Source organism: Camelus bactrianus, chromosome 29 (assembly GCF_048773025.1).
Source record: "Camelus bactrianus isolate YW-2024 breed Bactrian camel chromosome 29, ASM4877302v1, whole genome shotgun sequence".
In the NCBI taxonomy this organism is placed as follows: Eukaryota; Metazoa; Chordata; class Mammalia; order Artiodactyla; family Camelidae; genus Camelus; species Camelus bactrianus.
In genome coordinates this window covers 2,959,727-2,976,406 of record NC_133567.1, presented here as the reverse complement: position 1 = coordinate 2,976,406, position 16,680 = coordinate 2,959,727, and the positions used below count along the sequence as shown (strand labels likewise).

At 47.3% G+C, this 16,680-nt stretch overlaps 1 protein-coding gene across 3 annotated transcripts in view; it reads left to right on the top strand.

Annotated features, from left to right (window-relative positions):
* The window catches only part of RB1CC1 (RB1 inducible coiled-coil 1), an 84,001-nt gene extending 72,441 nt beyond the window's left edge, over positions 1 to 11,560 (top strand). For 2 of the 3 annotated variants that reach the window (XM_074354945.1, XM_074354949.1), the window contains 4 exons: positions 5,200 to 5,253; positions 6,830 to 6,910; positions 8,494 to 8,570; positions 11,286 to 11,560. In XM_074354945.1, coding sequence (XP_074211046.1) covers positions 5,200 to 5,253; positions 6,830 to 6,910; positions 8,494 to 8,558 — 200 coding nt within the window. In that variant the 3' untranslated portion in view covers positions 8,559 to 8,570; positions 11,286 to 11,560. The remainder of the gene's footprint in view (positions 1 to 5,199; positions 5,254 to 6,829; positions 6,911 to 8,493; positions 8,571 to 11,285) is intronic. The other variant, XM_074354948.1, reaches the window with a different exon arrangement.
* The last annotated feature ends 5,120 nt before the right edge of the window (positions 11,561 to 16,680 follow it).

The following is a 16,680-nucleotide window of genomic DNA, read 5'->3' as shown; positions in this document are numbered from 1 at the left end:
CCCGCCTGCAAGCCGGGGCTCCGCCGCCGCGCGCCGCTCCCACACTGCACCCCTCGGTCCAGACCGAGGAGTTGCCGGTTCTCTCGACCTTCGTGGGGTGGGTGGGCGGCAGACAGAGCCGGCCCGGAGTGGGAAGCCGGACACCCACAGGGTCGAGTCTCGGGACCGTCTGGGAGGCCGCGTGAACTGTGAGCATCCGCGCCCTGGGACTCGCCCAGGCCTCCGGGGCAGCCCCGCGTCCCCGCCTGTGTCCTTGCCCCACGTCCCGGCCCGGCGTCCCTCCCCGAGGCGCGCAGTGTCGCCTGCCCTCCGCCCTCGGGGCGCGGACCCTCCGCTGGGACCCTCCTGACCCACGGCCGCTCCCGGCGCGCCCATGCGATTGGCGAAGCTGTTCCTGCTGGCTCTCGTTCTGTGCCCGCACCGCACCCAGGGGAGGCCCGGGGGCCGCAGGGGCGCGCGCGTCGCGGGCGAGGAGCCGAAGGCCTGGCTGTCCCTCCCCGTGGCCTCCCGGAGCGCAGGTAGGCGGCCCGGCGCCCGCGCCCCTTTGCGCCGAGCCTGGGCCGGGGAGGACTCGTGCGGCCGGGAGGGGCGATCGCTCGGGCAGCCTGGCTCGTGCGCCGTGAGCGGGCGGGCGCTGCCGACAGCCGGCGCTCAGCGCAAGTGGTCAGTTTATTCATGTCTCGCGGCTGAGACCTCAGTAACAAGGAACCCGTCCCGCAGAGGACCAGCTTGACGCGCCCCTTCCCGGTGTGGAGCCTTGTAAGTGGCTGGCACAGAGCCGGAGGACCTAAGATTCAATCCCAGGGGCCGAGGCGCAGGGGACAGGTTAGCACCTGCCAGCGCCACGTTCCGGGTCTTCCCGAGTTTGGGGAGTTAAGTAGAATCACTGGCGTCAGGCGCCGGAACGCTCCTTTCCGCACCCCTGGAGCTGGCGCAGGGGATGGTTGGGGGGCTACTGGGTTGGTTAGCTCCGAAGGCCCACAACGCTGCCCGCGGCTGGCAGATCAGCTCTGGGCGCTCAGGTTCCTGGCTACTTAGATGCCCAAGGAGTCATGGGGTGGGTGAAGAGGGAGAAAAAGTAGCCACTACTGGAGCGTGTGGGGTGTGCAGAGATACCCCAAGGTGGAGAACCGGGCGGTGAATGAGGAGGAAACGGGAGAAGGCCGGGGCAGCCAGCTCAGAGGAAGGGCAGGGGCGCAGGGCTCCCAGGGCAAGAAGGGTGGGAGGAAGCAGGGAAGGAGGAGAGAAGTTGCTCAGAAAGGCGCCGTTTGGAGCCTGTGCGAAAGTAGAGCGAGGTGGAGGTACCCGCCTAGGCCGGGAGCGGAGGCGCCCCTCCGGGGGCCACCCCGCCTGTACCCCGCTAGCCGAGAGGTCTTAGCCCGGGGCAGCCTGGCCTCCTTTCACCCCTCTTCTGCCTCATCTTATTTATGATATAAATATACACACATGCGCACTCCACACGCTTTCATCCGGGACCCATTACATGACAGTCACCACGCGGAGGCGCAGGCACCCGGGGAGCAGGCAGCCAGGTGTCTGCGCTCTGAGGGCGCATTCTGGGCACGGAGCGGGGGAGACTGGCCCACAGGCAGACCTAAGGGGGGGGGAGGGGCGGCGGGAAGGCAGGTGGTGGGGACCGTCCTGGAAGCTGAGGTGGGCGGCTGAGCTCCAGGACCTGGCGTCCGGGGCCGGGCCGAGCTTCCCGGGGTGACCGGGGAGAGAAGGGCTTTCAGGGCGGAGCTGGGTGGGGACGGTGACCACTGGCAGGGATGCGGTGACGCTGTCACATCCTTCACGCCCCTGGACTTGACAAGTTAAATTTTGGTTCAGTTGTATTTCCGTTTGTGACCTTTATCTATCCAATCTTCTTATCCCACTTACATTCCAGTTTTAGCACAAATCTTTCCTGTGAGTGCTTATTCTATTTTAGCGTCCAATAAAATGTTTTAAATTATTTTGGTAAAGCTTTTAACGTTTGATAATCAGGAAGTAAATAAACATTTCAGTAAGGCTCAGGGTAAGGTGTTTTGAAATAAGTTTGTCAACTATACCTCCATAAAGCTGAAATTTAAAAAAGTGAAAGGAGCATATCGGAAAATCCTTGCGATGTAAAGAATTCCTTTGCCTCATCTAGGAAACAACGTATTTAGAAAGAGTTAATTTAAAATTGTTGTGGAAGATTACAAGGAGGAACACAACCTTTCTTGAAACCATTTTGCGCTGCTGCCAGACGGTATAAAACAAGTACTAAGATTGGTGGGTACAGCTTGGGGTGGAGCGCGTGCGTAGCACGCACGAGGTCCTGGGTTCAGTCCCCAGCACCGCCGTTAAAAAAAAGCTATTACAGGGGCATCTAAGCCCTAAATATAGACTCATTTTCAATCAACCAGTTGCTTAGTGAAAAGTCAATACAGATTTAAGTTAAAAAAATGTTAAAGTCAGTAAAAAGAGTGCACACTGACAGGTCCCTCTGCCCTCCCACCCCCGAGTCCCACTCCCTGTTGCCTCTCTGCAGGCAGTCGTCACTTTAGCTTGTTTTAATACAAATGGGGTGCCACGGAGGAGGCACTGGCAAACTTTTTCTGTCTGAAACATTTTCAGAGTATTTTGGGCTTGATCGGTGGTATGAATTCTGCAACAATGACTCACCTCTGCAACGGTAGCACACGAGCGGGGGTGGACCGCACATGAACCATGAGCGTGGCTGTGTTCCAATAAAACTTTGCTTACAGAAACAGGCGTCAGGCTGGATGACTTCTGAGGGTAGTTTGCTGACCCCTCTGCGGGCCAGCATGTCCAATGGACACAGCAACTTCTCTAAACCTGTAGCTTGTCTCCAAATCAATTCTTGCCCCTACACACCAGGCATAGTGATCTTTAAAAATGAGACTTGGCTGTGTCCTCCCCTTGCCCAAAACTCCCAGACTTCTCCTCACCCTAGAATCAAGGACAAAGTTTGGCAAGGATGGGGAGTGTCCCCACCGCACCTGTCTCCCCCCTTCCAAATCCCTGGGCATGTCGCAGCCCTCCCCTTCAAAGCTAGCTCTTCTTTCTCTTTTTTTCTTCTTCTTGTTTTTTTTCTCCTACCACATTTTGTGAGGAATCTTGTCTTTTGAAGTAAGAGACATTCTGCCGAAGTCCAGCAGGTGCTCTGAGAGAATGCGTGGGTCTGTAGGTGTCTCTCTTGGTGTGTTCGTGGGGGGAGGGAACTGAGCGCCATCCTCCTCTGCCATCTTGGCACCCTCCCCCCCACTGCTTCGTTCTTTGCTCTGGGGTCTTCCCATCTCTTCTTACCTAGAGAGCTCTTGCTTTTCACTGCAGGTGTCACCTTAACAGTCACTTCTCTCAGTTAAATTGGTCTGCTCTGCGTCGCTCTGTTTCTATAGAATGCTGGCACTTTGAGATGAAAACTCAAGTGTATTAAAAGCCTGGTTTTCTTGGTGGCCTCCGTCAGGCCCAAGTGAGGCGTTGTTTCTGTTTCACAGATAAAAACCCTTTCGGTTTTCAGTTCCTTGAACACGGGCCAGGCGCCCCATCTGCCAAGCTCGGTCGTACACGCTGAGTGATAACAGATGAGCAGGACATTGTCCCTTTTCTCAAGAAGCCAGCAGCTCACCCTCATGCTAGTCAGGATGTGACCGCTGTAATAGAAGTGGCTGTCCGGGCCGGAGAGCCGCGGACCCGGGGAGGGCGTTCACACCCTCACCCGCCGCCGGGGCGCCACGGGCTGCAGGAATTGCCGGGTGTTCCTCCTGCCTTGTCTCAAGTGTGGTCACGGGAGTCCGGGTGGTGATTCAGACTGACCGGCGGCCCCCGTTGTGCTTGTGTGATGTTGGACGTGCCCGGGGTCAGTCTACAATAAGGACGGTGTGAGTTTCGATGTGTAACTGCCATCACACAACATGGAGGTTCATGCCTTTATTACCAGGTTTCAGTTTTCTTTTTTTCTGGAGGAGTCGCACATGCTCCCATTGTTTTCTTTTATAAATTGTGTTTTCTGTATGCTGCATTTCCAGTGAGCGCACAGGGACGCCTGAGAGCTATCTGAATCTTTTATTTCCTTTTAAGTGCAAAGCCCTGTAAGTGGGAACGCATCATGACCCGAAGGACTTCAGTTTCCTTGCTCTGGCTGCTCCGGGGAGAGCGGGTTACAGGAAAGAGACCGGCTAGGAGGTCGCTGCCCGAGTGCGGTCCCAAAGCCCGACGGCTCGGACAGCCTTGCGTTAGTGAGAGGGACAGAAGTGCGTGGGTCTCAGATAGTTTTTGGAAGTGGAAGATACAAAATTAAGTACTAGCCATGCTCTTCTGAGACGTCTCTGGGGTACCCTGAAGACAGCAAGTGAGCAGTTACCTCTGTGGGAGATCTGGAGCCTCGGGGGGTGGGCAGGGCTGGAGATGCAGAGTCAGAATCAGCTGCATAAACAGCCACGACTTACGTGTTTAGTGCTTGTCATTACAGTCTATTTTTAAGAATATTAGAATTTTGTATTGAGGTCAGATTGACACATAACATGACATTGGCTTCAGAAGTATATAGCAGAATGATTCACTGTTTATATACATTGCAAACTGATCTTCACAATAAGTCTAGTTATTCTGTTCCCACCTGCCACCACACAGAGTTACCTTTTTGGATTTACCCTCTTGGCAACCTTCATGTATGCTCTGCAGTGTCACTGACCGTATTCCCTGAGCTGTACGTCACATCCCCCTGACTGACTTATTTTAGAACTGAAAACTGGTACCCCTTGACCTTCCTCTCCCATTTCACCTACTCCCTAACCCTCCTCCCCTCTGGCAACCACCATTCTGTTCTCTGTATCATAACTAAGCTCATAAGCTTAGTTGTGCTTGTCCATTCGTCTTGTTTTTCAGATTCCATATATATGTGAAATCATACGGTATTTGTCTTTCCCTGTCTGGCTTACTTCACTTAACATGATTCCCTCTATGGTCCATCCATGTTGTCCAAGTGGCAAGATTTCATTCTTTTTTAAGGACCGAGTAATATTCCATTGTAGACATATACCACATCCATTGATCCATCGATGAGCAATGAACAGACCCCTAGGTTGTTTTGTTAATAATGCTGCAGTGAGCATGGGGGTGCAGGTACCCTTTTGAATTAGTGTCTTGTAAGGATATTTTTAATGAAGGAAATGCATGCAGGAAATTCTAAAGTTCTTCTTTTCTTTACAGAAATATTCCCAAGAGATTTGAACTTAAAAGACAAATTCATAAAGCATTTCACAGGTAAGCATAAACTTTATCAGTGATTCAATTAAATAAAAAGATTGTGTGCAAATTACTCCATGTGGCATTGGGGATATGAAGGTGAGGGGATGGAGAGGCTCACAGTCCAGTCAGGGAGGTGGACACGTGCTGTTGCCTTGTATCCATTGTGGCTTAAACCAGCTCTTGAGAAGTGGTAGAAGCGTAAGCAGAGTTTAAGGGGTGCGCCAGAAGTGAACAGTTTTGCCAAGAAAGGCTGTAGTGGACACAATACATGAGTTGGGCTGTAAGAGGTGATACGTGGTTTTCCCAGATGAGAGCAGCATCCTGGTGAGAAGGAAGCCTTTGAGCACATGGTGTGGTTTGGGGCAGGACAGTGGATGGTGTGGCTGTGCCGTGCAGCCAGTTGAGGGAAGGGTGTGTGTGGCCACTGGGCAGAGGATGGCTGCAAAGTGGGTGAGGTCATGTTGTGACCAGCCCTCCGGGCTACACTAAGGAATGCAGACTGTGCTCCCCAGCCAGTGGCGCAATGGAAGGGCTTTGAGCAGGACGGAGCCGACTTCCAGATGCCACCCCTTAAGCACAGGTGGCTCACTCTCCCACGATGCTCTTTTGTTCTTCTCATCAACTTTGTGAATCGTCACAGTTGTCCTGTGCCCTACGCTCTAGTGAAGCACTAAATTATTCTGAACTGGGCACCCCCACTTTTAGTCTGTGCCTAACCATCCCACCACCTTTCACTGTTTGACACATGAGGCTGATAAGCTGGGAAAGATGCCGTTTGCCCACTTGACCAAAGCCAAGGGCCATCTTGTTGATTAACCTCAGAAGGACGGGGTGGAGACCCCTCTGAGTCACGGGTAAGTGGAAGGAATTTCCGTTGTTTTTTTTAATTTATTTTTTCCCCCGTGAGTTCTTTTTTTTTTTTTCTTTTAAATTGGAGTGTAGTCAGATTACAATGTTGTGTCAGTTTCTCATGCACAGCATCAAGTTTCAAGCAGTTTCCCGATGTTGAGCGTTTCCAGCCCTCTGTTAGTGGCTGTGGGCTCTCCTTCAAAAAGCAGGTTCCAGATATAAGGATGCATTTGGTGGGGACTGTCTGGATTTGTGGGGTTAGGTGAGGGAAGTCTACTTTACAATGGTCCTTGGCATGAATAATACACAAATCACTATAAGTAGAAAATGGAATAAATGTCTCTGCATATAAACATTACTTCCTATTAAATAAAACACTGAAGAACAGAAAGTAGAAACCAAGGGTATTTATTTTTTATTCTCACATCCACTTGATTTGCTCTCTACAGTTTTTTTTTTTCCTGTCTAGAGCTCTTCCCTCTAAATTTTCTGAAGAGTTCTTCTGAAGTCAAGATTCCATTATGCGAGCTGTTGAAAATGTGGAATGAATTCAGACTATTTTTCACAGATGACACGTCACAGCCTCCCTGAGTCTGGGTGAGGAGGTGTGGTCGCAGGAAAGTTCTTTTTAGGGCCTGGAAGGATGTAAACCTGGTTTATCCTCTCCGTCCATAAAGTGCTGGCAGGTCTGTTTGGAAAACAGGCCCACGTTTATCTCAGGCATTCTTTTCCTGTCCGACAGGGCCAGTCACGTTTTCAGCTGAATGTAGCAAACATTTCCACCGCCTCTACCACAACACCAGGGACTGCTCGACGCCAGCTTGTGAGTAGCTTGGGCCGTTTTTGTTCTTTTAAAAAAGTCTTTATCCAACAGTAAATGCATGTGGTTTTGAACTTCAGCTGTCTGCGAGAGGGAAGTAACAGACTAAACACTGTGTGACACGCTGTTTATAGTATTGATGGTACTTAAATTTAAGGGGTGTGTGTGCGCTGTTGACACTGCATGGAATGAAACCACATTCTAATTGGGACTATTTCAGACAAATCTGAAAATAACCAGAGCCCCTTCAGGACCAAAATGTTTGTCAAGATTTCAACCGTTTGTCACTTTTCAAATTCCTTGGCATAAATAAGGTACTCCCTCATATAAATAAAAAAAAAGAGTGACCATGAAGTAAAAGTCAAAATTTCCTTATAAAGATTTTTAAAAACAGTTTCATGTCACACCATTTATACGACGGATTGGGATGGAGTTTTCTAAATAATAGTAGCGTGTGATTTACAGGCTGATGAATTCCTTTGGATACTTAAGTTACTGAGCCAAGTAACAATTCCAAACATAACACTCATTTATTTATTTTTAATTCTTGTTTTTTATTGCAATGTAGTCGATTTACAATGTTAGTTTCAGGTGTACCGCAAAGCGATTCGGTTATACGTATACGTACGTACATATGTATATTTCAGATTCCTTTCCGTTACAGCTCATTGTAAGGCATTGAAAATAGTTCCCTGTGCTACATAATAGGTCCTTGTTTATCTATTTTATGTATAGTGATGTGTATCTGTTTTTTTGTTAATATTTACTATTTTATCATTTATTTTATTTTAGTGGAGGGGGAGGTGATTAGGTTTATTTATTTTTAGAGGAGGTACTGGGGATTGAACCTATGACCTTGTGCACGCTAAGCATACACTCTACCTCTTGAGCTTTACCCTCCCCCATGATGTGTATCTTAATTCCCAGCCCTAATCCTTCCTCCCCGTCCCTACCCGCCCCCTCCCCCCACCCCCCGGCAACCACAGTTTGTTTTCTATGTCCTCAAGTCTATTTCTGGCCACACATAATATTTCAATGCTACCATTTAAACTGCCCGAATCACGATTAAGTGTGGTAACTCAGTTGGCTGTTTTTAAATTCCTTTCTAAATCTAAACTTTCTTTTTAAATAAAATGAATTTTAAATATTTTGTATCTTTTTAACTAAACTGGCCATCTTGAGGAATATTTCATTTTACTTGGGATGTTGAGTCAGAGTTGTTATGATTTTTAAGAAAAAAAAAACTGCTTGTGTTTGATGACGAGGGAAGAGGAACATGCTGGAATCCAGGCAGAGTGACTGGCAGCACAGGGTGGGGGAGGGGCCTGGGCTTCGGAACCCGGCTGCTTGCAGGCAGGAGGCTCTCAGCCCCTGAGGCCGTTTCCTCTCTGGAGCGACAATCACAGTAGCACCCAGGGGCTTGTGTCATCAGGAGAGTCAGTGAGAAAATCCAGGGGAGCACTTGCCATGCTAGACGCTTATTAAAGGACAGCTACCATTATTGTGAATTAGTGACGGTAATTAACATGATTCCCCCACATCTGTAGTCGCCATGTCTGTAACTTTCTTTTAAATGTTTTCCCTAGATTATAAAAGATGTGCTCGGTTGCTAAAAAGATTGGCAGCGAGTCCACTGTGCTCACAGACGTAGAGGACGTGCACTGTGAGTATGCACTTATTAAGTTTTCATTTTCCTTTTAACAGCTTGACTTTCTTAAGAAATGTTGAGCAATTTATAAAAGACAGGAAGCTGTTTTAGCAATACCTAATGAATTCAATCTGTGCATTTTCCACTTAGTGTTAAAGTTGGTCTAAATGCACAGGCTATTTATTTATTTTTATTGAAGTGCAGTCAGTTACAATGTGTCAGTTTGTGGTGTACAGCATAATATTCCAGACAGACTGGTTTATTGAATTAATAAAAATATACTCAGCGGTACTTGAATTAAGTAAGATAACAGCCTTTTTGGCAGCCTTACCTGTGTGATTTTAAAAAATGTTTCAACATTTGATGTTATTGTGCAGAAATCATATGTAAATATGTATTAGCTAAACAGAATTATTTAAAGACCTACTTTTTAAAAAAAACCCCAAAGATATAATAAAAGTAAACATAATAAAAGTAGGGCGTCAGCTGAGGGGGTCTGAAGAGGGATTCGAGGAGGGCAGCTGCCCGACTAGAAAAACGCGCGAGGAGTGGCCATACTGCGCAACAAACTGCATGAGGAGCCGACGTGGAGCAAAGCAGCACTTTATTCTAGGACAACAAGACGGCACGCGCGGCGTGGTGCACCTGTCCTGCTTTTATCTGTTCTGCCCGCACATGCGCGTTGTTCATTTCTTTGTTCGTGAGGACCTTACACTACACCACTAGCACATGCGTACACCCGCTTCTTACCTCACACACAGGCGAGTTGTTGTGACCTTTGGCCTGGCTCCCACGGCCTACTCACTTAGGGCTGCCGACATAGAGCCCTAAAATCTTGGTTTACTCAACGTAGGGAAGGAGAAGAGAGGAAATACTGGCAGAATGGAAGGAAAAGCAAATGATCCAATACGTAACGAACATGTCATCATTGCATGCTCTGCCGTACACTTTGCCAGGGTGAAGTGGTCAGTTGGAGGGGAGGGTACAGCTCAAGTGGTAGAGCACATGCTTAGCATGCACAAGGTCCTGGTTTCAGTCCCCAGTACCTCGTCTAAAAATAAATAATATAAAAAATACTAAAATAATAAATAAATTAATTAGAGAAATGGTTAATCAGAATTTTCATTCTGGCTAAATTACCCTAGGAGCCCTAGGGCAGAAAAGTATTTGTGTGACCTAAATAAATCAAATGCAAATTCTAACGTGTATTTACAAAAGTAGAAACTACATAAAAGACTGAAAGGTATTCATTTCTTTGCAAAGATCTTCCTCATCAGTAGTACTTTCCTGTGTTGTACACAGTCAACAATATTTGGGGGGTGGGAGGGTGTGGTCAGTGCTTCAGTACCATGGACAAGTCCCTCTAAAGACAAGGTTCCTCGGCTTTTGAGGGTGGAGATCAAAGTCATGGACACTCTGCGGTCAGGTATCTGCGAACGTCTCCATCTGGCCAGTGTGACTTGATCTACCCCGAGTAGCTGCCTGGGGATTCACCCGTCCGATAGGTCTGCTGTGACTGTCACTGAGGCAGTTTGGACGAATGTTGTGGGTGTCGCTCTTCTTACTCTTATTGAAAAAGCAATTATGCGACAGTAATAATAATTGCACTCAATTCTGCATACTTAAAGTTGTGAAACCACAAAATTTCCCTTGTTTTAGGTTAAGAAAATGAGCTGGATTGTTTCAATGCTCAGTGGCGAGATACTCGAATCAGTTACTCTCTACCTGTCCATCTCAAACCTTAAAAAAAAATTTTTATTGAAGTTTAGTCAATTTACAATGTGGTGTCAATTTATGGTGTCCAGCATCATGTTTCAGTCACACATGTACATACACACATTCGTTTTCATATTCTTTTTCGCTGTAGGTTACTACAAGATATTGAACATAGTTCCCCGTGTCAAACCTTTTGAATAATGCAAAACATGAGTAAATCAAGAAAAGTCATTAGGCTCTTGAAACGAACTAAATCAAGCCACGTTTCTCTCTTTGTTTTAATATATTTTATGTGAATGAGTAAGTTTAAATAAAGTCCCCAAAACAACGTAATAACTGGGAAAGTTCTCAAAAAACAAGTACTGTATTATAATTTAAAATATTGTGTGCAAACTTATATTCTTCTGGGACAAGAGTCATAGAAGACAGAACTGATAAACATGTCCCTTTAAAATTGCAGAGTTTTGGAGACTTAGTGAGCAACGTAGGAGTCATTTCTGATAATATCTGTTTCCAATTACTTAACAAGGTCTTAGAATATTACAGATTAATACGTTTTAGGAACATTTTTGTGTTATGTAGGTGATGTCAAGTTCATTTTTTTGGTTTATGCAGAATTTTTTAAACTTTAATTGGAAAGTCATCCTTTAAACTTTCTAAAATATGGATTAAACCCTCTCCCCCTCCACACACAGTAATCTACATGCTCAGGGTTATATTATAAATTAAGAGTCCACAGATTCTTTGTTTTTTCTTTTTATGTGTCTTTTTTATTGAAGTGTAGTCAGTTTACAGTGTTGTGTCAATTTCTGGTGTACAGCTCAGTGCTTCAGTCGTACATGAATATACATATATTCGTTTTCATACTCTTTTCCAATGTAAGCCACCACAAGAGATGGAATACAGTGCCCCGTGCTATACAAGAGTTCACAGATTCTTCAAGCAAAATAAAACAAAATATAATTATATTAAAAACCAAGTCCTAAATACCATTTTTCTTTCTTTCTCCCACAGATATTTCTTAAGAATGTAAATCTAATTTGAATGGGAAAAAGTGCCTGGAATCATATTTAATGTAAAAAGGGATGAGACGTCTAATGTTATGGTGTATTAAGATGAGCAAAGTAAGGCACTTCTCAGAACCAGCTGATGAGCTGCGAGCCGATGAGCTGCGTTCCACCCCAGAACGGGCTCTTTCCTTAGTGTACCCAGTAATTTGACATTTTTTAAAACAAAGTTTAATTCACGTGTTGCAAACAGAATATTAAAAATTATGCTCTTCTACTTTATTTTTGCTATGTATATTATTTTCTTATGTGGCTAACATTCTGTATATGTATGAATAATATACTTAATTATGTAAATTATGTCTGAGAGTGCCAAAGAGAAATGGTTTTTGTATATGATTTTTCATAATAGATCTTTTGAATAATCATGTACAAAGTCCACTTTTATAATTCTAATTTAATAGTATTTAATTCATTTATTCAGAAGTTGTCTTTATTTGCGTTAATTTGAAATATGAATTTTATTAAAACAAATGCAAAAAATCTGTGCTGTTTTCCTTTGGGTGAAGGGCATTTGTAGCAGAGGTTACACTGTTGAGATATGATTACTACATGTGTATATGTGTGTAAATATTCGTTTTCTGAACTGAGAGCTAGGATCCTGAGACGGTTTGTGTCTGTTTGAATTTGGAGCATGTGGTACCGCTGCCTTGAATAAAAAAGTCCAGCTGAACTTGGTGCAGGAGAACACGTGGGGCTCTGTTTAGAAAATGACAACACGTCTGGCACGTCTGATCAGTTTCATTTAAGGACAGCAACGTGAAAACAAGAAACCTGCAATGAAACGACAGAAACCCCGTCCCTTTAGGGGAGGCGACGCCCAACAACGCAGCGGAGGTGCAACCACGGCCTCTCGCCTCGCCCCACCGCTCGAGCTGGCGTCGTGGAGACGTGAGTCCGGACGCGTCTCTCCCACCCGCACCTCCGTCGCTCCCCCTCGGAGTGTGTGTCTGCTTGTGTCTGTGAACACACCTGTTCTTTGGTTCATCAGAAAAACAAGCTCGAAAACCCCCTTTGGCCTCAGGGATATTGTGAGCTACATTTCCAATTTTCAGCTTTATTTGTGTCGGCCTCTGGGCAACGATGTACGAATAATTCCACTTAAAAGGAAAAACTTGGGGGTGTGTGAAATCCAGCAAGAACGCCATGCAGTGAAACAGTGAGACGAATAACATAGTTTCAGTCCCCTCGCCTTTATAGAGCTTTATACTTTTTACAACATTTGGAAAAAGGAGGTAATTTTTACTCAGAACTGTCTAGAGAGCTGGAGTGCTATTTATTACAAACGTGAAGAGCCCGTTGAATGGTGGCAAATGAGAACTCGGTAGTGAGACACATTTGGCTGAAACACTTAAGGCGCCTAAAGGAGCCGTGTGATTAGCGGGGTTTCAACAACGTAAGTTATTTCAGACAGAATCCTGTGAAATCAGGTTTTAAACATTCTCGTAGACGGCTAACAAGCCTCAGAGATGTGTTCCATGCTATATGTACATTTAAAACCCTCTGAGCTTGACTGGAGATACCTCCAGTTGAGATGATGTTTATTTTACTACAATTGACCCTGGACAACGTGGGTTTGACCTGTGCGGGGCCACGTAGAGGGTTAGTGAGTACTGCCCGTCCACATGATCAGTCTCGGTTGGCTGAATCTGGGGACGCGGGGAACTCGGAGATGGAGGTTAACTGTCAGCACCCCAAGCCCCCACCTTGGTCAAGGGTCCACTGTACTTGCCACTCACCTTCTCACTGCGTTGACTTTGACAGAGAGAGGTTGGGAGGGGAGTGGGTACAGAGGCTTAGGATTTTCTCGCGTGGGGAGCTGAGTGATCGCGAGACGGACAGGGAGAAATACGCACACTTCTCAGTGAAGTAGCGTGCGCACGCCCCAGAGGTAGTCTCAGCGTCCGAGCAGCCGGACGGGGGGGGGGCCGACAGCGTTAACGTGGAGCGCGGAGGCTGTGCTGAGTTGGCTGTTCCCGGCCGGCACCTGAGGGATGTGGTGGGCAGCCCAGACAGTCCCTGAGTTACCTGGATAATGACTTCCCATTTCTCCTTCTTTTGAGCATCCTCGGCTTTGAAAGGCAAGACGCAGCTACTACAGCCAGCCCCTGAGAGCACCTGGGAGACAAGAAACCTGTGCGATTTTTATCTGGGGGGGGGAGTGTACAATTCTTTCCACTCCCTACATGTTAAATAAAAAGGTTACTTGCTTGGAAAATCTAGCATGATGTAAAGTAGGCTTTCCCCATGTTTCCTTGTTTCATGTCGTTTCCCACTCCAGGTAATAATGACATTTGCTTCCTACCTCTCTCTGTGCAATACATAGGGTCTGGAGGAGGAGAGGCTACGTTCTGAAGTGTGTTCTAGAGCCCAGGTCAGTGACTGGCCCGTAGTGGGTGCTTTACGTAACACAGGAACAAGCAGTTATCTCGCAGTCCACCGATGAGAGTACAGACCATCTTTTAACTCACAATAAAAAACAGTCAGTGATTTATGAAACGCTGGCGAGTGGCTGTCGAGTTATGCATTGTTCTTGTTGGATGTTTTATGTAAAATCCCCACAGACAAGACTGTCTGTTCCGTGTCCACCTGCAACTGCTTCCTGTCACCCACCTCCCAGGGATGGACACGGGGTTAAAGCCACGAGAGCCGTGTGACCGTGGACGTGGGACCTGAAAGGCCGACAGGGCCAGGTGCCCAGCACAGGGACACAGGGCCACGGGGCAGTGGACAGTGTCTGCCAGGCTGATGGGCAGGTTTCAGCCCTGCCTGTGCTGCCATGTTAGGCGCAGGCTTCCTGTAGATTCTTCGTGGGAAGCTGCAATGTGGATTTTTCATGTGAATTATCTCGACTTCCAAATGTTGGTATTTAGCTAGAAAAACACTTAACACACTACATCGCCAAAGCAAACGTTCTGAGCCTCATTTGGCTCATAAGCTGCTGTTATTTGACGTCTGATGGACATTTTAACTTGGGGATTTCTTCAGTTGAATTTCCTTTCATCCTCTTTGAAGAATTTTGGATCCCTCTCCTCTCTGGTTCCTACGGAGATTTAGTGACGAGTTTCAGAGTTTTACCTTGGCTTTGGCTTGGCTGCTCGCTAATACCCGGCTTCTGGAAATTTCTCGCAGGCTCCATGCCGGTAGCCCCAGGCAGGGTAAACCATATGTCCATGCCTCTCACAGAACCCAGGGAGCCTCTGATCTAGGACAAAGTGACAGTCCTCAGCCGCGTCAGCCTGTGCCAACAATGGGCAGGAAGGTGGGTGAAGGGAGGGGGAGTGAGAGCAGCTGGAGGCACAGAAACTCCCCGTACACCTGTCTGCACCAGGTCGGGGAAGGGCTTCCAACTGCATCTCGGACGCGGTATGGAACGTGTGCCTGAGTGAGTGGTCGGCTGATGAGCGCGATGCTGCCGGCCTCACCACCTCCGTTGTCAGTCTGATGGGGCAGCAGCAGGACGACAGACACCCACTCTGAGGGGTCACTGCTTTTGGGAGGTAGTGCCCTCCCAGGAGGGCTGGAAGGTTAACCTTCCAATGGAGCCAATTCGTCTGAATAGGGCGGTGTCCCTGCAGCTTCCTTCAGTTCCACCACAAAACAAAAAGGAAAACAAAGAAATAATAATTGTTTAAGATAAACGTCTTGGGCGTCCCAGCCATCGCGAGTAGCTGTGTCACCAGAAAGCAGAGGGAGCCACACAGAACAGCAGCATGGGCTCCCGAGGAGGTGGGAGGGACGGATTCCACAACAAACGGGGAAAAACTGAGGCTCATTACAGGCATTTGAAGAAATCAAAAAGCTAGCACATCTGCATTTTTTGGGTAAGTTTCGGACTCGGTAAGTTGTTACAGTTGTACAGCCCTGGGGGTCTCCGGGCTCGGTGCCTCCATCCTCTGGTCAGTGTGGGATGAGGACAGGTCCTGCCTCCCAGAGAAACAGGTCAGCTAATGGGTCAGGCTTGTCCCGTCTCGACCCTCAGACGTTGCTGTGAACGTCTGCCGGGTCCGTGGGGCCCAGGCCCGCTCCCCGCCCCGACTCCACGGCTAACACCCTCGTCTCCACCGACCGCCAGGGGCCAGGATTCCGCTCCCAGCCTTCGACGTAACTGTAGTTGACTCTTGTTGACAGAACTTTTGAGTTTTTTAACTATCTGCACAAAGGCAACTTAAAACCGGCCTCTGCCCTGACTTCTCACACCGCAGACAATCTCTGCACAGACTCACACAGAGCTCGGGTGGCCTCTGCCCCGCTGGCTCACCGTCACTTTGACGAGGTCGGTCTGGGTACCTCAGGCCGCTGTCACCACCATTTACAAAGCCGGCTTCTCCGATGGAAGCCTCCCCACCCACCTACCAGCTGTGTTCCATCTTGTGCCCTCGTCGTGGAGCTGACGCGCCAGGGAAAGAGCTGTTTCCGGGAAAAGACGGATACAGGGACTCTGCAGGTGACTCTGAGGACGCAGTGCGAGCAGCGGCTTCACAGCACGGGTTCAGGGAGGGGACGGTTAGGCTCAGCGTGCGCTTAGCTGTTCAATCCCCGGCACCTCCTCTAAAAATAAAGAAAGATTAAACAAAAAATCCCAGATTTCTTCCGTACAGCACAGGGAACGATATTCAATATCTTGTAGTAACTTAACGGTGAAAAATAACATGAAAACGAATATATGTTTGTGTACGCACGACTGGGACACGTGCTGCACGCCAGAAATCGACACATTGTAACTGACAGTACTTCAATTAAAAAAATTTAAAAAAAAAGAAACCTAATTAACCACAGCCCTCCCCCCCAAAAAACCCTACATAAATAAATAAATCATTCTTCAAAAATTTTTTAAAAAAATCTGTTGCTGGATATGGTGGGATTATGGATGAGACAAAAAATATTTTTTAAAAATTGAAAAAAAGCACATTGGCTCATGAAGTTGGGTCTGAGTTCTGCTCCAGCAGGCCGTCCTGAATGGCCATCTTACCCCCCTCGACTCTGGGTATCCAGTCTGCAAGCAGATCACTAACCCTCAGCCCGTGATGTCTGTCAGCCCCTTACCCGCCCCTCACGCACCGTCAGGCACACGTGAGCATGGAGACGGGGGCTCTGGTCATACAGCCTCAGACTCCTTTATGCTTCTTCTAAAAAATATAGTAATGAATATTCAGTGTTGACTGAAACAGAACTAGTTCCCATGTAAAATTAAACAGAAACTTAGTTGTGCGGTTTGCTTTTTTTCCCCACCGGTTTGAGAAAATTCAGCTGAAAACTTTTCTGCCCCCTAGAGGATTTAAATGTCAAAACAAAACCCCCCACAATTTCTCATTTTTGCAGCAAATGGTTTCAAATAATTG